The 20,409-nt window shown below is 43.3% G+C and overlaps 1 protein-coding gene across 3 annotated transcripts in view; it reads right to left on the reverse strand.

Annotated features, from left to right (window-relative positions):
• Nucleotides 1-13,041, reverse strand: part of LOC137434022 (uncharacterized) — a 107,787-nt gene extending 94,746 nt beyond the window's left edge. Inside the window, exon 1 of one of the 3 annotated variants that reach the window (XM_068126621.2) lies at nucleotides 12,345-13,041. In XM_068126621.2, coding sequence (XP_067982722.2) covers nucleotides 12,345-12,827 — 483 coding nt within the window. In that variant the 5' untranslated portion in view covers nucleotides 12,828-13,041. The remainder of the gene's footprint in view (nucleotides 1-12,344) is intronic. The other 2 variants (XM_068126620.2, XM_068126619.2) reach the window with 2 other exon arrangements.
• Between the last annotated feature and the right edge of the window lie 7,368 nt (nucleotides 13,042-20,409).

Here is a 20,409-nt window from a genome sequence, read left to right on the forward strand (position 1 = left end):
GTCCGACTATTACAACTCCGAATGCGATGGCTAGCGTAAGAAATCGCCCACAGAAGAGTTACCAACCATTTATTTATGAGGAGTTTGTCTCCCTCGAGGGAGACTTGACTAACCCAAGACCTGTTAGGGTATTGAGGGACACAGGAGCCCATCAATCCTTAATGCTTGAAGGCATTTTGCCATTGTCAAAGAGTACCGCAACTGGTGATAGTGTTCGGTTACAAGGGATCGGTGGCTGTGTTAGTGCCCCACTTCATGTCATCCATTTGGAATCCGATTTGGTGTCAGGACCGGTCACCGTCGGTTTACAAGCCACGCTTCCTGTAGAGGGAGTATCTGTGATTATCGGGAATGATTTGGCCGGGGGGCAAATTTATGGTAACCCGAGGGTGGGTAAAGAGCCCCGCAGGGGAAATAACACCACCCCCGCTCGGGATGGCGACAAAAGTTCCAAGTTATTTGTAGGGGGGCTGAACTTCAACACAGAGGAAGAAGTTCTGACCTCTGTCTTCAACAGATATGGGCCACTGGTGGAAGTGCGGGTGGTAAAAGACAGGGAAACGCAACGGTCAAGAGGGTTCGGCTTTGTCACGTTTGCAAGCACAAAAGATGCCAGAGAGGCAGAGAAGAATTGGAATGGTAAGGATTTGGAGGGTCGGACCATAACAGTAGGGAAGGCATTTCGTAGGCGTCGAGAGGTCTACAGAAGAGGACAACTTGGCGGTAGTTTTGGGGTTGGCAGCAGCCGATATTACTATGGAGGCTCCCAGAGTTACGGCACCTCCCGAAAGAATGAATGTCAGAGCACTGGCCGAGAAGGAGACCGCCAGTCAGGTAACGGCTGGGACAAGGGGTCCCACCGTAACTGTTAGGAGTCTGGAGAAGTTGAAGCACTATATACGGTGGAGCCGCCGAGCCGGGGCTCCTACACGGACTAACCGTGAACGCCACGTTCTTAAAGGCGTCCAGGTAATGAACTTTCCTCCCCGGACTAACCGTGAACTCCACATTCCTTAAGGCGTCCATGTAGGGAATACTCAGCTGGGCCTCCCGAAAAAGTGCTATCGAGAGGTTTAACTTTGGGGCTTTGGTCACCACCTCTTAACCGTCATTCAAGAGAAACTAGAAGTGCTTGACGCTTGGTCCAGAGGGAATTAATCTAGGGGATTGTGTGAAATTTTGTTGCTTTATTTTAAAGTGATAACTGTGCCCGGGGGGAACTGATGATTTGGGGGTGTGAGTTATCTGATTTGTTTATCCAAGTTGGCCGGCAAAGAAAGTTTTCGCTGGGTTCAAACTTTCTTTCTTGAAGGGGGGAAGTGTTACAAATTCATGTGAAATTACTATTCAGGTCTTTGCTTATCAATGTGTAGTCGATTAAAGGTTGTGATTAAAGGGTCAGGAGCCCTTCTGGGAAAAAGGAGACCGGAAACGGAAGGAAAAAGACACGAGGTCCTGGAGAAGCGACGATCTTCTTCTTCCTCCTCGCCGAGCTCCGACGAGAGTTGGTATCGATATTGAGCAGCGGGGAGGACGCTACGTTTGCTACGTTTGAAAGCCCGTCTGACAAAAGGAGTTACCTGCGCAGGGTACTTACCCCTTGACACGTCAAGTTGCCGTGGGTCCGTGCACGGAACCCAGCGTCCGGCATAGTTCACCTCACCGTCTACAAGGACGCGTACGGGTCGCACCTTGGGCCTCGCGCGCGTTGCAAGCCACGCTTGGTTTTGCCCCGTTGCGTGGCAAGGAGGTGTGCGCTGCAGCAGCGGTCCCCGGTACGAGACGTGCACGTGTGGAGCACGTCCGCCCGGGGTTCGTTTCACCGCCCGCGTGCGGAGATCGAACTACAGGAGTACGGAGACATTGTGAGAGACATTGACCATGGAGGGAGTCGGGAGTGGGGCTCACGTGAGGAATGAATAAGATGGCCATCTTAGAGTTACTGTAGATGAGTTTACATCTTTGTAGTATTGATTGCTGATTGTTGATGGTTGTTGATTGCTCAGGGAATATATCATTGATTGTTCCTGATCCTTGGTGTGGGGTGTCTTATTGATTGGAATTCATATTGATTGCGTTACGAAAGCGCATAAATAATATATCTTTCTGGCGGAGTTCCTCTCACGGTCCGGGGGTCACCGAGACCAGGTAGTCACCGGGAGGACCACGTAACACAGGGGAGAAACCTCCAGTGGGGGAGAAACAGGAGTATAAATTAGTTGTTGTTTCGTATGCAGCCAGTGGCTGCTGGTTGCATCATTTTTCTGAAAGCACGTTTGTGCCGCTGATGCAGTGCCCCAATTACCAGTGAGCTGGTACTCAAGTTGCCGACCTCGGAAGGATGACAGACTGAGTCAACCCCCCTGGCGTTAATTCAATGATCGACCGACCGGGATTCAAACTCAGGATCCTTGGATCCCAAGCCAGCACCATAACCGCTAACCCAACACTAGGCTCTATAAATAAGTTCATGTAATAGTGAAAGAGAGGTCAGGAAAGAGATGGGGTAAAAGATGTGGTCCCATTTTTGTGTATGCACGGTACATTCTGTAGATGGGCCGTTACTTGAATTGCCCATTTGGATGCTATCACTTGAATATTTTCCTCATTATCTTATGATCCCAAGTTCAGCTTTCACCTCCTGTTGGCCCTTTTGGTCCCTCTATTGTTTCATAATGCCCTTGTATTTTGTGTAGAAAAGGCACCTTCTATGAGATATTGTACTTATAACACAAGTGAGCTCTTGGTTTGAGATAAGAGGCATGGGGATGTGATTGCAAAAAGCAAAATAATGAACTGATGCACAAATTTAATTAAACCTGAAGTCAGTCATCTGAACAAAAATGACTTTTTGAAAATAAACTATCAGCTTTGCACCTGATCGAAAAACTTTGAGCATGCTGCATCAGCCACCCATCTCGAAAGTTAAATGCAAAGCCATAAATACTCCCTAAGGATCTAATGAGGATCCACAAAAAAGTTGAAATGAAAGTGACACACAGACTTGTTATATCAAACTCATTGGCAATTGAAACCTGACCAATAATAGGACGAACAGGAACTCAAAGTTGAAGGTAATACAAATGTTGGCAATGGAGGCCTCAGTAAAAACCTCCTAAAGCAGCCTATTTCAGACCAACACAAGACAAAGGCCACCCTCGACTCATGTTGTTGCATTTTGCTACTTTTCAGGGGAAATGAAAACACCTGCAGTTGCTTTCAGCCAATGCATGCATCTTTCTCTTTTTTTTGCACCAAATAGCATATAAGGATGTTTATTATAGAGTAGAGTGAGAAAAAGGGGTGGAGTGGGTTGGGTTTTTTTTGGGTTTTTTTGTATACTGAATCGAGGCTCGTGAAAGAGCTAACATTTACTTCACAAACAAATCAACCAGACAAACAAAATATATAAAAAGAGGAAGCGGAGGACAAGATGGGGAGAGAAGGGGAAGCACACAAACACAACATTTGAGAGCAGGGAGATGTGTGGAAGGGAGAGGGCTTGGGGGGAGGAGGCGTGGGAAGGGGAGGGGGGGGGGAGGGAGAAGTATAAAACACAAGGACACCAAGGACTTCCAGGACAGAAGTTGGTATTTCAAAAAAGTGGAATTGGGGTGAAATTAGCGGGAGTAGAAAAGATCAAGGTTTTGGATGGGGGAAGATAAGAGATGGTGGTGAACAGCAGTTTTAAAGACCTGGAGGGAGGAGTGGGATTGAAGAGAGTGAGGTAGTTTGTTCCAGAGGCGGGAGAAAAGGGGAATGAAGGAGTGAAGGTGAGCAGAGAGTCTTGATTTTGGCAGTTTAACCATAAGAGGGTTGCAGGCAGATATTGTGCGACCTGTAGGAATATTTGCGGGACAGAGCCCAGAGAGAGCTGGGGGGGCAAGGCCAGAGAGGAGTCGGTAGAAAACGGAAAGACCACCAACCTGCCTGCGGTGAGTGAGTGAGAGGCCCTTGGAGTTATAGTCAGGTTCACTATGTCAATAAATTATATTTCGTTCAAAATCATGGTAGATTAGCAAACCTATACATTTTTGGAAAGGTTATAGCATAAGGAAACTAAAAATCAATGTTTACATTTGGAGAGATACCTGTATGGCGGCCATTTTGGATTTTCAAAATGGCCACTGCAAAATACATATTTTGTTCTATTTCTGCCTCTAATTACCCTAAAAACTTTTTAAAATATACTAAACCTATATTTTCAGGGACAAGGAATCCAATGAAAGTATCAAATTAGTGCTATGGGGAATGGTAAGACACGAATCAAAGGTTTTGAATTGCAAAATACTGTCTTTATATTCGCGATAAGTTGCATAATCAAATACATGTTATCATTTTGTACAGGCAGTTAATAACATCAAAATGTGTCACAATAATTCATATCACCAAACATACACAGGCAGTCAGCAAAATCATATATACACATGCAGTCAGTATAACTTCACATCTACACAGGCAGTCAATGACAAAATATACACAGGCAGTCAATGGCATCAAACATACACGATTACAGAATATGCCATTTAGAGTTCGTCATCACTGTCCTGTGTGTCGTATCCGACAATATAGTCCGCATCGTTTTCACAGTCCGTTCCACACAAGCAAAGGTCGGTCAAATTGATTGGCAAATCGAATTGGGCGAATGGTCGATCGAATCGAATTCGATGAATCGAATCGAATCGAATCGATCGAATTGGTCGAATGGTCGATCGAAGCGATTGGTCGAATGGTCGAATGGAATTGGTCGATTGATCGAATTGGTCGAATTGGTCGAATCGAATTGGTCGAATCGAATTGGTCGGAATTGGCAAATGTAAACATTGATTTTCAGATTTTCCATGTAATAACGTTTCCAAAAATGTATAGGTTTGCTAATCTACCATGATTTTGAACGAAAAAACATAGTGAACCTGACTATTAGCTTCATCGCGGGAGATTCCAATGGGTTCTACATTATTGTGGATATTTGAAATGCATGAAGTAGAAAGAATGTATTTCTTAATATTTTGTGTTTCCAGAGTCTAAGACTCAAGGAGGAGGAGTACAACAAATATCACACACACACACAGACATGCATACTAATACATGCGACAACACCGCACTTTAAATTTAGACAAATACAGACTCTGAGCTTGGGGGAAGTGACGTAACTTCCCAGTGGGTAATGGTGATGCCATCTTCATTACATTACCTTCCTCTCCGCATATATATAGATATATATAAATATACACAAACACATATATATATAATTATATATATATGTGTGTGTATGTATATATAGGTACATACATATATATATAGGTACATACAAGTATATGTTTGTGTGTGTGTATATATATATATATATATATATATATATATAATATATATATATATATATATATATATATTGCTGCGGTTTTGAGATTGGCACATTGAAGTCATTAAAGGTTAAAGGTTTGCCCCCCATAGTTAGTCACACGAGCAACATATAGGCACATTTGTAGTATAGTTATGTCTTAGTATGTGTAAGAATAGGCCATTTCCCCTCTTAGTGCCTGCGTTGTGTAAAGACAGGAGAGTAGGCCCTACATTCATTTTGCTCCAACCTCCATTCTACCTCTATGGGTGCAATCCATCCCGCGCCCCATTTGGCTGTCCACTAGTCGAGTAACACGAGATAGGCCTAAAAAGGTGGGGGCGGCGTTGAGGTCGGGAGCGGCAGAGGCAATGACGGTGAGAGCCACCAGCCAATCAGAGCTCGAGCGGCATGGCGTGAGAGGGCGTAGTGAAGCGCGTCTGGTGAGTTCCAGAAGGTTCACGGGGCGGGTCTATATAAGCCCATACGAAAAGCCCTCGAAAGGACTCGTGTGCACACGGCAGTGGCAGAGGACTTACAAGGAGGACTTACAAGCAGGACTTGGACTTGACTTGCACCAGTGGCACGAGAGGACAGTGCCACAGAGTTTGCATCACTCGCCGTTGTTGAACTTTGACCCTCGCAATAGAACGTGCGCGCCAGGGGCTAGAGGAAGAGGCGTTGGCCGTACATGTACGCGGGCGCAGCCAGACATGCCGGTAACGCAGATAGCGCATTTCGGCCACGCGAGTGAACGCGGCCATAACCGCGAGTGAATAACCGCCAGTCGCGCCAAAGTCCGCCCTCTACCGTGCGCCCCGAGATAACCCGATTGTTCGGGCGACACGCTACGAGCTCCTGCCCTCTCCTACCTCCATCTCCACGGGACGTGCCGGGGGCCGGAGAGAGCTGCACGAGAGCCATTCCTGGACGCGCTGGAGAACATCATCCTGCCGATCAGCAATCCCCGTGTGAGTGTGTGTGTGAGACGGGCCCGTTTGTCCAGGGGTATTAAGTATAAGACTGTTTAAGGATTTCCCTGTGTCTCTTCGTCCTGGCTGTAAATACGTGCAATGTTAATGAAACATCTTTGTTCTTCCTTTCCTTTCCAATTCGATCGCCTTTGTGATTTCTCCATTGGCTAAGCGTGGTACGAATAAGATCGCTCCAATCACGTCTAGTAAGTAATAATAGCGCGGATCACGTGTACGCAAACCGCTCGGCGTATCATCATCACACGTGGTTCGTGCTGGGCTTATTTCCTCACTTCCAGGGCAGCGCTAATACTTAGGTAACAGCGAATTTGGTCCTGAAACCCTATTTAGTGCTGTCCGGAAGGGACGAAATAGGTCCCGGGTCGCGCCAGGTCAGTAAAGACAAGGGGACTAATCCCCCCCTTGATAAGGGGAGAAGGCCAGCGGCAGATCCCCAAAATATATATATATTTAACTATATATACTTTTTCCACATGCAAAATTTTCATTTATGTTTACTTAAATTATACAATTGACTACAAAATGTAAATGTTTCATGATATTTGTTATATTATATCACTTTTATCTATCAATATTGTTGAAATGAAGATCAAATAGCTGTATGTTGAAATATGTTGAAAAAGTTAAAACTTTACATGGGGTGTACTTACTTTTTCACGTGACTGTATATATATATATATACATACACACACGTAAACAAACACGACATAATGACAATAACACTGAAGCTTTTCGTGCTGTACTCTTCAATGCGATTCACAGCAAAGAGACCGGAAGAGATGAGAACTAGTGCATTTATAAACACTAATCGGTGTCACGGTTACTTGAACTGAAGAACCAATCGGTGTAGCGGTTCCTCAGACATTTTGTCATACATTTTGAACACGAATATTGGAACATGAACAGAAAGACGAGATGATCCTTTTTCGTTGTGGGGGAAATTAAACAGGGATGTCTTGGAACCGACTTGCATCTATCATGTTAACATGACACGTGCTGGGTCTTTGTTACAGTCACAGCACTCTTTACAGTGGGAATGAAACACATTTCAGCCTGAACATGGCACGAAGGCCATTACATGGGTCCACCGTGTCAGGGTTTATTTCCTCCATTAGTGATGCAAAAACCTCTAAAAACTAATAATACATTTATGGAATATTTCCCTGTTAATAACCTCACAAGAGCCCTTAGGTGGACAGTGGAACTCCCAGAGTTTCATTGGAATATAAATTGTTTGAAGAATAGTGCGTTACCATGCTTTGCATGTTTAAGACAAAATGGTTTAGTGAAGTCATAACAATGTCTCCCCATCTCAAAATAACCTGATGTTTTAAGTATGTTTTTAACGGTTTCTTGATTGCCCAAATCCTTCATTCCTTTGTTCTCCTGTCCTTGCTCCTTTATCCTCTATCTTCGATGTTCCACACTCAGCACAAAGCGTTGGTGCCACCAAGGCAGCTTCCTGAGGAAAGGTTATCATGGGTGATTTGCCATTGCCCTCCCAGCAGTAATTATGGCAGGGATTTGTAATTTGTTCATGGTGCGGGCAATAACTCGCGGACTCTTCACGCAGGACACCTTGGGATCTATAATGTCCACCAATTGATGATTGCAGACCGGGAATCCCTTTAGTGGTACACACATTGATGAATAACCCTGCCTGTGAAACACCAAGATGACAGTTTATGGCTGGGTCAGGATTCATACTCAGGCTAGACATCCGAGAAGCGAGTGTACATACCTCTAGGCCAACCTTTCAGCCTCTGTCCTTCTTTATATTTACCCCTCGCACGCAAAGCAAGAAGCGGGCATTAAGCAATTCGGTCATGTCCGTCCATCTGTCTTATCCGTTTTTGATTTTCAGTTTATGATTAAGGAACAACTTGTTTTGTTTGAATTTTTTATTTTGAGCACAAATCAGAACAAGAATCGGAAGCTACATCTGCCGTTTTAACTTACTTTGTCTCTGAATTTGTCCCGATCGCAGATGCGCAGAGAGGAGTGAGATAATATATTTCCTGTCTACCTGCCTGGTAGTCAAACAAAATTGAAAATCATTCCAAACAGAAAACTTAATTTTTTAAGGACATCATAAAGGACACAAACAACAGGCACGAATAACTAATGTAGCGTCATAGATAATGTGGTGTAATCGACGCTGCGTAAAAAGGCAGTAAAACCTGGGATTAATTTATTGATATGACCTTTACAACCTTTATTTTATTTAAATTGAATTACAATATAAATGTGTACTTGCCACGAGAACACAAATTGCCTTTGAAATACTTCCAAGAACCTCCAGTTTTGCAATACTTGGACATGTTATATATGGTGGTCTATAAGGTGGTGTATAAGCGTGATGTACATAAGACTGCTTCAACAGCGCTAAACTTCTGGATTTTATAATGATCTTTATTTTATTAAAATGGAAGTACGTATAGACTTGAACAATGCACGGAGTATCGTCTTCTCTGAACCCTCGTTATTTTTGTTTTGCCATTGCTTTTCCACTATTTATTCTCTTCTTTACATTTAAGCTTATACACTGCCTATTCATTTGTGATGTCCTTGTATTGGCGCTGAGGAAGCGCCTTTAGCGATTGACTTCCAGCCAGTGTAACGCTAATTCCTGTCACAGGAATTCTGAGATCATATAAGTGGGCGTGGCAGTTCCTGATTGGTTCGTGTTGGGGAACGCCTTCTCGCTGCCGACGTGACGTAAATTCGCGCACGCGCACTGGTGATTGGCGCTGAGGAAGCGCCTCTAGCGAATGACTTCCAGCCAGTGTAACGCTAATTCCTGTCACAGGAATTCTGAGATCATATAAGTGGGCGTGGCAGTTCCTGATTGGTTCGTGTTGGGGAACGCCTTCTCGCTGCCGACGTGACGTAAATTCGCGCACGCGCACTGGTGAAGCTTACTCGATCTTACTCGATCCCATATTACATGTACTTTCATTGCATACAAATTATACTTCCTCCTAGAAATTCCATGCCCGAACCTCAGCGCAATCCAAGAGGATTCACTTGTTGTTTGGGGGAAACTATTGTTGATTTTTACAGCGTAGCCCATAATGCAATGCTGACTAGAACAGCGTTTGTCTGTCTGTCCGGTGTATGTATATATGTATGTATGCATGTATGTGTGTGTGTATGCATGTGTGTGTATATGCATGTATGTGTGTGTGTATGCATGTATGTGTGTATATATGTATGTATGTGTGTGTGTGTATATATATATATATATATATATATATATATATATATATGTATATATATATATATATATATATATATATATATATATATATGTATGTGTGTGTGTGTGTGTGTGTATGCATGCGTGTGCATATGCATGTATGTGTGTTTGTGTGCATGTGTGTGTGTATGCATGTATGTGTGTATATATGTGTGTGTATGTATGTGTGTGTGTGTGTGTGTATATATACATATGTGTGTGTGTGTGTGTATGTATGTGTGTGTATGCATGTGTGTGTATGCATGTATGTGTGTGTATGCATGTGTGTGTGTATGCATGTATGTGTGTATGTATGTATGTATGTATGTGTTTGTGTGTATGTCTGTATGTGTGTTTGTATGTATGTGTGCATGTATGTTCATGCATGTATGTATTTAAATATATGTATGTGTGCATGTATGTATGTATGTATGTGTGCGTATGTATGTCCCTTCCGCTGGCATTTTGTGGGTTTATTCCCTTTAAAATTCGTTTTCCCAGCAACCGTGGATCCGATTGACACGAAATGTTCAACATGTCATTGGTGGTGTGGCTGTGCTATGGGTGAGGCCTGTAGAGGCTTTAATAAACCTCCTGTAGATTTTTTTTAATGATAATTAAGACATCATACAGTCGGTCGCGTGGTACGGGTGCCATCTTGGAAAAACTGAAAAACTTTGCACCTCGATATCTCCGAAACCGCTGCATGGAAAAACAATTGAAGGGTGGATCATTGTAAAGAACACCGCATGTGGAACAAAATATGTTGACGATAATGTCATTGGTGCCTTCATTATGACATCATAAATGGACAAGTAGAACACTTGATCCGATCAGTATGAAATTTCCCCAGCTACACCGTTGTTAGACTGTTGGTCTTGCTGTTCGTTAACTCCAATATAAATATATTACTTAACTCTAATCATATTTATATTGTAATATTTCTTATTATGATGTATTGTAGTTTTTTTTTGAGTTATGAATCTTTTGGTTTTTCTTTTATGAAAAATATAATACTATACACTTGTAATTTGGCATGCTGTCACAATACATTGAATTTAATAAACCATTTGAATGGAATTGAATTTAAACAGCTTTCTCAATGTAGACATGTCAATGCAAGCCTGGTGCACCGTTGCCACACCTCATGTCACTTGCATTGTGTACAGGTACTCATTTACGGTTGGATGTTATATTTCTCACGGTCAGCGATCTCAATTAAATGTATTGTAAATAAATTATTGAAGAAAAAAATTATATCCGCGATGTTAAGTTATGATGGTGGCACGCGAACATCCGAGGTAGGCAACGCAGGTGGAGAACGCCTTCTACCCATAGGCTTTTGGATAGAGCATTAAGCCGGCTATCTTCTTTGATGTTTACCGTGGGTATGCAAATCAGTACTGGAGGATTTGGAAAACCTTCAGTGCATCAGAGAAAAAGAATACAGCCGGCTTAATGCAGGGCTGGCAGGATAGCCTCGAGGAACGCACACTGCCTCAGAGCTGTCTGGCCTGGGTTCAACTCTCGGCTTAGCTGGAAAATGTCATCTTGTGGCTTCACAAAGTGTGGTCCCAGATAGCTCAGATGGCAGAGCACTGGTGTGGTTCACAATAGGACCGAGATTTGATTCCCAGTCTGGGTGTGTAATTTTTCAAAACATATATTGATTGGTATGTATTTATGTATATTATCAGTTTATGGAAAGGTGTATATTGAAATGTGGATGGAATCAACAGAACGCAGACCGCAGTATGGTAGGTGTGACCCCAAACATTCTTATAGTTGTGGCGAGGAGGGAGGTTGCAGTCATGTATTTGTAAACATCTCCTTATTACGTCGGCAAGAGGACGTGGCGTACCGGGGCAGGTGTGGTCAATACTCAGCCATATTTGCGTATGTAATAAGTAAATATAGTGCATGGCTTTGTTGCCCGATTATGAGGTAAGAAAAGCGATCTTATCAAAAGAATTTGAACAGAATTCCACTGTGTTGGTGAAAATGGGGATCAAAGGTATTCCAACTTTTTATGGAATCTTTTCATCTTCGTTGCCGATAACACGAGCTTATTGCATCCATCATGCCATTGTTGGTGTTCAGTGTTGAAACGTCTTCCAAATAAAATCAGATATTCAACGAGCAATACGTTTATGGCATAAGTAGTTTTCGTGCAAACGTTCTTTCTCTGTATATACCAGCTCGCTGTCCAGGTAGCCAACAACACCTGACTTGACCGAATTCGTCGGTACAAGTTTCCAGCCGGATTCCGGCATCGTTGGCTACCTGGACCCGTTCCTATGAGAAACATGAAACAAGAAACAAGAAACATAAAGCCGATGTACTCCAGCTAACTCTAGAGTTTTCATCCCATTGTTCGTCGTCCACGATCGGTTATCCATTTAAAGTTTCACAACTCAACGGAGCTCCGCGAGCTGCCCTTTTGGACGGATGCCTGTCGTGTTGGCTCATAGGGATCCAATTTTCTCTGAACTGTCCTTTTTTTCTGTCCCACCGCCGTCACCCAAAGCACACCGCACCCCCTTCCGAGCACGATGATTCACGCGTTATAATAACACGCTTGGCTTGGATAATCATTGGGGATGACGTCACAAAGGCTACAGTACGTCGCACGTGATGGCCTCACGCACAAGTGGAGATTCGGATGAAAACCCGCATTGAACTCTGCTTGGGTTTCTCGGTCGGTGCGACCCCAAGTGGTCCCGAACTTTGGACATCCCGATACCAATATTATCAATGATGACGTACTTACCGACTGCGCGTGCTGGACGATTCTTCGCACGGTCTCCTTGATGCTCGCGGCCCCTTCGGCCGCCGGTTGCGTGTACACCGTGGCGCGCGTCACCCCGCGGTAGCTCTCGCGATCCGTCCATCCCAAGTCCAGCGTGCTCGGGTCTTCGTCGTCCGATCGCTCGGGCCAATATGTGAGCGTCGACTGGGACGTCTTGTGGCCGCCGGGCTCTTCGGTGTCCGGTTCTTCCTTCGACTCTCCTGCGCTCTTCCCGCCGGTCCATATAGTTCGCATGCCGAGACGGACCCTCTCCAACTCGTCGTTCGATAGAAAGTTGCGGATGTTCTCCTTCTTGAGTCGCTCTTGATACGCGTCCAAGCCCGAGTCAATCAGTGCCTCCAGCGCCAGGCGCTGCACCTCGCTGTAAAAGAACTCTGGTTTCGAATCGTTTGCGATCCAGTTCACGTTTCGATCAGCAAGGCACATCTCCTGAGACAAAGCCATGTCGGTGGCTGCAATAAGCCCGGTGAGACACTCGATAGACCCTTCCCTTTGTTGTCCCTTCCCTCTCGCAGCCTCCGCTGACTGTATTACCTGCTCCGCTGGGCGCTACCGGCGAGTAGGCGGTGCCGATGAGACGTGCGCTCACCTGGTGCCGTTGCGCCTCCTACCCGCGACTCGAGGTCATGCGATGCGCTCAGCCATGTCGCCTTGGTCTGCTGAAAACCGCAGAGATCGTGTTCCGAACTTTATCTGCATCGCACGTCACTCATACCTTCATATTCCGTTCACCGAGTCCGCACCAGTGGGGGCGCTCCACATTCAAATTCGCACACCTTTATACCCCCTCATCTCTATGATTATTCAATCTCATATATCAACAGGCTACATACAGTATATTGACTCGTACAGAATACATTGTATTTTAAATTCACATATTATCGCTCTTATTACAAAATACATGTACGATTCATATAATATCATATATATAATGCATACATGATTTGTAAATGAGTACTCTTGTTATATAGGTGTGCATAATGTATGACACGTTATGTTATCGATATGCAATTGACAATCAGCGAATTGTGTATGTAATAATCTAACATATAAAGCTCTTTATAATATTTTAAAGTACCTTTCTGGCATCGTCGAAAGCTGAAATTTGGCGTGCCGACAGACAACGAAGCCGTTACACCGGGAAAAAATCACAGAACCATCGAAAAGTGTCTGTAAATGAAAATTTACAAAAAAACATCAACACATATGTAAAAAAAACCTCAATCAATATCTAGCATTGGAAAGTTGTAATTTCTTTAACTGGAAACTGTGAAATAAACATGACAACAATGTTAACTAGCCGAAACCCGTGGAACATCCACGGAAGGGAGGATGTGGTGTATGGATAGAGTGTACCATTATGGATGGCATAGGGGATTTGCTTGTCCGAGTAAGAGTTAGGAAGAAAGATGAGAATGAAGAGTGCGTATATGAACAACGTATTTATTGCAATCAACTTAAATGACAACGCTACGATATACTTTTGAAAAATGAATGGATTCGTAATAGGAATCGGCATAGCACCACTCTGGGATTGTCCACTCAGTGGACGGCTTGCTGTCGCCTTCGACTGTCTAATCAGCGGACGGCTTGCTTCGCCTTCGCCCAGCAGACGCCAATACGATGGCGTCGTAAGATGGCGTCGTATCGGCAGTTAATCGGATGCTTTTGGGCCCCAACGTTGGCTAATTCCGATTTTTCGAGTATGGCGGTACGTGATAAACAAAGAGCGCGGTTCGTAGATCATAAATCCATTAGTGCCGTGGGCATCGGGTCACTGGGTGCGGCGTAAAAGGGATAACAAAGTCGAGTCCTTACGCTATTATTATATTTATATAGATAGATTATTAATAAAGGCCTCAAGACCTGTTCAACTTGAATTAAAAAACGCGACATTTCGGCTATTCAAGAACACATTTGTAACCTGTCAATCAAAAAGGAAAATGTTTTGTTGATCGTCTTCTCAACAAAACGTGACGACAAAACCAAAGGAATATTCAGGATTTTCACAAAATCACGACAACTTGAAAGATACGCCAAAAACCTGAGGTGAATTCCGGTGATGCAGTCATCTTCTTCATCTGCGCCTCATTTTCTTCATGTGAAAATGAATCGATTTAAAATTCCATAGAACTCTGTCGTTTATGTATATTTTTATTTTATTACATTCATGTAGTTTCACATTCTTGACTTCGTGGAGCTTCAATCTTTTGTGGTTTAAAAAAATAAAATAAAGATGGAATCTTCTTCATCACATCGCATTGCATTCTCTTCCTGTGAAACTGTTTCATAGAACTGTGTCGTTTATGTATATTTTTATTTTATTACATTCACGTAGTTTCACATTCTTGACTTCGTGGAGCTTCAATCTTTTGTGTTTCAAAAAAATAAAATAAAGATGGATTCTTCTTCATCACATCGCATCGCATTCTCTTCCTGTGAAACTGTTTCATAGAACTGTGTCGTTTATGTACATTTTTATTTTATTACATTCACGTAGTTTCACATTCTCGACTTCGTGGAGCTTCAATCTTTTGTGGTTCAAAAAAATAAAATAAAGATGGATTCTTCTTCATCACATCGCATTCTCTTCCTGTGAAACTGTTTCTCCATTTAACGTTTCCAAAATCAAAACTTCAAAAAGTTCTTCACTTCGATTCGAAAAAACTTCAAACTTCAAAAAACGTTTCCAAAACGTCACTCCATTTAACTTTATTAAAATGACGATAAAGACGTTTCCTTATATATCCTAATTTAAAATGTTCAAGGGAATAAAAAGACAATTTGGTTCACACCACTCGACTGTCCAATCAGCGGACGGCTCGCATCGCCTTCGCCCAGCAGACGCCAATACGATGGCGTCGTAAGATGGCGTCGTATCGGCCGTTAATCGGATGCTTTTGGGCCCCAAAGTCGACTAATTCAGATTTTTCGAGTATGGCTGTACATGATAAACAAAGGGCGCGGTTCGTAGATGGTAAATCCATTGGTGCCGTGGGCATCGGGTCACTGGGTGCGGCGTAAAAGGGATAACAAAGTCGAGTCCTTACGGTATTATTATATAGATGATTTTTCAAAAATGAAAAGAAAAAGAATCCATAAAAGAAAATTTACATTTAAAAACGTAAAGGCGTCAGTAAAAAAAAAAAAACCACAATCAATATCTAGCATTTGAAAATGTTAAATTTTATAGCTGTAAACAATTAAATTAAAATCTCAAGGAAAATTTACATAAAAACCATAGATGCTTCCTTAAAATAAATAAACAAGAAGACGTCATGCAGAGCATGATACTTGCAAAATCCACCCACACACCCCAAAAAAGGTTGCCATTGATCCACCAAATTGTCCATTTCATCAAGATTAAAATTGACTGATCTTGATCAATGTTCGCATCAATAGGATGAAAAGTGATGATTTTTCAGATGAAAATTTATGATTTTAGAAGTTTTCCCTAGAGTTGACATTTTAACCTCAAAAATAGTTGGTTTCCCAATTCAGTGGTGCGCTATATAATTGCTGTTTAATTTTCAACTTAATAAGATGAAAATTGATGTTTTTTCAGATGAAAATTGATGATTTTAGAAGTTTCACCACGAGCTTACCTCGGACCACCTCGAAAATAGATATGATGTTTCTTTTTCCGACTTGCGATTTATAAAGTGGTTAATTTTGGGATTAAAAGTCAAAATCTTCTTCTTTATAGCTACCCGTGACGTCATACTCGGAAGTTGATCGCCATATCCATACTGTTTATAAGATACATGGCAGTACAATTTAACTCAAACGGTGAATAATTTTCAAATTTCTACAAATATGCCTCGTTGATGCATCCTTGGTGGTTGTAGTAATACAAACCGAGATGGTTTCATGCTACACCAATGGCTGCACGATCTGAGGGTTGCCAGAAATTGGACGAGGTTTCTCCAAAATGCCCAAGTGTGAATGGGGCCGACAAATTGTTCACTTATATGCTTGGAACATTCTACAGAGCACTGTTATGAAACAACAGAGGTTGCTAGATCTTGTGGTCATCTGCCACGATTGAGAGAAGATGCCACACCGATGATCAAGGAGAAGAAACAGCAGTCGCTCGAAACTGTGACACCATCTCCACCGAGCTACCACCACATGTACACATGATTTGAGCAGTAAACCACTGTTTGGGTTTAATTTCTCTTGTGTAATTTCTAATTTCGCAATATCTGTGTTGGCCTTCTGGTGACCGATGTCACCTCACCACCACCCTTCCCTCCCCCACCACTGAGGTATGGAAATGACAGTGGGACATGACATGGCACAGCATGACCATAGACACAAATGACATCCCGGGAAAGTTTGAAACGGGATGGTCCTGTAACATACAGGGCACCAGGTCATGGTGGGACAAAGCATTCGTTGCAGATTTGGTTGGCGGTGTCCGAGTGTGCCTGGACAGTGTCCGTGCTGTGTCGTGTCTATACTGTCATGCCGTGTCCGTACTGTGCCATGCCGTATTTTTTCTCGAGTAATAAAACTGATTTATCAATTAATAAAAGAAATACCTGATAAACCGTCAATTGAATGGAAAAACACTACCTACCATTCTGTTGTGAACATGCGACCAGAGTTTTCTTCTGCACTACTAACGCCGCCATCTTCACTAACACCATCTTCATCAGAATCGCTCGCATAAGGCTCAAAATGATATGGCTCCACCATTATCTTGATAGCGTTTCTATCACTAATTTTGTCTCCAATAGTTTCTTTAAAATCATACTGATTCGTTTCACCATACTGAGAACCTTCAGAGTTGCTAATGAAGGTGGAACCAGTATCAGAATCCTAGCTGAAATACACTGTTTCTCTATGTAAACCGCTATTTGGAGCAAGGTGAGTTCATAGTGTGACATCACTGGCAAAATCGAAAATAGACACACAAGGCTATAATTTGTGTCACTTTGTGATTGCCAAAAAATTAAAAAAATTAAAAATTGTCCCTTCTAATATTAGACCATGATTAATGATTTTCAGTGGTTTTCATTTTTTTTTTAATTTGCGTTTGGGTTCTCCTTTAACAATTCAAGTACGTGGGGTGTTCAAATAGCTCTGCGGACAATGTACAATTATAGCACGAGACAGGCCGAGTTTTAAACTTATAAGTATACATACCGTATATATTAGCTGAAGTACCCAGAGTTACCTGGGGAAATTCAATGAAATATGTATTTGAATATTTCCTGTATGACAATGACAAAACACATTACTTGATCACTCCTGGGAAAATGCAAGCAGTGTACAAGCAACATACTCATTTGAGGCCTGAACAAGGAGGTGTTATAATAAACCTGTGTAAAACAATCTTTTTAATAACAGGAGCACGTGTAAACAACATAATAATTAAATTTGTGGTGTTGACAACAAATCACGACAGCCTCAACATACGACCTTCACAATACATACAACTCGATCGCTCCTGGGAAAAAAACCCAGGCAGTGTATAAGCACACGACCCGATGATCAAGGCCTGAAGGCCAATTATCTGGTTTTATCTGGAGTCAAATTTTATATTCAACCATAGCCCTCGATCTTCCTCTGCATGAAAGAAGAGGCCTTGCAATGTTTCTTTGCACTGGTTCCTGTAGGGTCCGAATGCATAAACAAACAAACAAACAAACTTTCTTTATATATCAGATTAGTGAGAAGCAAATGAACGTTTTGTTTATTTATTTACTAGCAAAGGTACCCAGCGTTGCCGGGTAACGCAGTCACTTCGTGAAGGGAATATGAAAAGAGAGGGTGAGGGAGAGGAAGATAGAGAGCACCGGCAGAGTTTGGGGGAGGCAGGGGGAAATGCCCCCACCTTTATTTTTTTCAGTTGTTTACAATCAAGATAAAAACATCTCGTATTTAAACATGAGTAACAATAATGAACGTAATCTGTATTTGTGATTTCACGTACACTGTAACTACACTAACAAACAGTAATTTTGGAAGTCAGACCTAGCTACCCATCTATATAATAATAGTGTAAGGACTCGACTTTGTTATCCCTTTTACGCCGCACCCAGTGACCCGATGCCCACGGCACCAATGGATTTATGATCTACGAACCGCGCTCTTTGTTTATCACGTACAGCCATACTCAAAATCTGAATTAGCCGACGTTGGGGCCCAAAAGCTTCCGATTAACTGCCGATATGACGCCATCTTACGACACCATCGTATTGGCATCTGCTGGGCGAAGGCGAAGCAAGCCGTCCGCTGATTGGACAGTCGAAGGCGACAGCAAGCCGTCCACTGAGTGGACAATCCCAGAGTGGTGCTATGCCGATTCCTATTACGAATCCATTCATTTTTCAAAAGTATATCGTAGCGTTGTCATTTAAGTAGATTGCAATAAATACGTTGTTCATATACGCACTCTTCATTCTCATCTTTCTTCCTAACTCTTACGCGGACAAGCAAATCCCCGATGCCATCCATAATGGTACACTCTATCCATACACCACATCCTCCCTTCCGTGGATGTTCCACAGGTTTCGGCTAGTCTATATAATAATAGCGTAAGGACTCGACTTTGTTATCCCTTTTACGCCGCACCCAGTGACCCGATGCCCACAGCACTAATGGATTTACGATCTACGAACCGTGCTCTTTGTTTATCACGTACAGCCATACTCGAAAACTCTGAATTAGCCGAGGTTGGGGCCCAAAAGCATCCGATTAACGGCCGATACGACGCCATCTTACGACGCCATCGTATTGGCGTCTGCTGGGCGAAGGCGAAGCAAGCCGTCTGCTGATTGGACAGGCGAAGGCGACAGCAAGCCATCCACTGAGTGGACAATCCAGAGCATGCATTTGTGCCGGTGTCGGCGATCGTTGTGCATATACGTACTCTTCATTCTCATCTTTCTTCCTAACTCTTACTCGGACAAGCAAATCCCCTATGCCATCCATAATGGTACACTCTATCCATACACCACATCCTCCCTTCCGTGGATGTTCCACGGGTTTCGGCTAGTTATTAATATTAAGCCCCCGTCCTTCCCCCCCCCCCCCCCCACCCTCCCCCAATAGAGAAGTCAAACTATGCCTATGGGGGAGAGAGAGAGGGGTTGGGGTGGGAGGGGGAACGGGAGGAGAAGGAGAGGGGAAGGGGAGGGAGAGGAGAAGGGAGGGAGAGGAGAAGGTGAGGGAGAGGAGAAGGTGAGGGAGAGGAGATGAGGAGGAGAAGGGGGATTGGAAGGGGAGGAAGGGGAGAAAGGAGAGCATAAGGGAGGGAAAAGGGATTTGCGAAAGAGAGGAGTGGGGGAGACAAAGGTAGAGGTTGGGCAGGGAAGAGAAGGGGATGTAGAGAGGAGGGGGGGGGGGGGAGAGGAAGAGAGAAGGGAGGGGAGGGGAAATAGGTCGAGGGCAGAGAGATAGTGGGGAGGGAAGACAGGAAGATGGGAGAGAGAGTGTAGGGAGAAAGGAGAGGAGGAGAGCGAAGCCTCACCACATGTCACAATACTGTACACTCGGGGAGGGAAGGGTGTTGCAAGGAGGGGAAATGGGGGTGAGGGAAATAGGGAGGGGAGGAAGAGGGAGGGGAGGAAGAGGAAGGGTAATGATGGGGAGGGGAGAGAAAGGAGGGAGGAGGGGTGGGAGAGCAAGGGGGCAAGGGTGAGGAGACAGAAGGGAAGAGTGAGGAGGTGGAGGGATTAGTGAGGAGGGGGATTGAAAATCCAGCAGATGTGACGTCAACTTAAATGTCCATGTGATGGATGGCACACACACTGATGAATCACCCTACCTGTGAAACATTGGGGTGACAGTTTATACAGTGGCTTCAGAAAGTATTCACACCCCTTGACTTTTTCACATCTTGCTGTCTTACAGACTGAATTTAAAATGGATTAAATTGAGTAATCTCAAGGTGGAATTCTTATTTTAGAAATTTTTACAGAATCATTAAAATGAAAAGCTGAAATGTCTCGAGTTAATAAGTCTTGAACCCCATTGCCATGGCACTAAATTGAGCTTAGGTGCATCCAATTTCCTT

Source organism: Myxine glutinosa, chromosome 10 (genome assembly GCF_964187855.1).
Source record: "Myxine glutinosa chromosome 10, kmMyxGlut1.1, whole genome shotgun sequence".
Lineage (NCBI taxonomy): Eukaryota > Metazoa > Chordata > Myxini > Myxiniformes > Myxinidae > Myxine > Myxine glutinosa.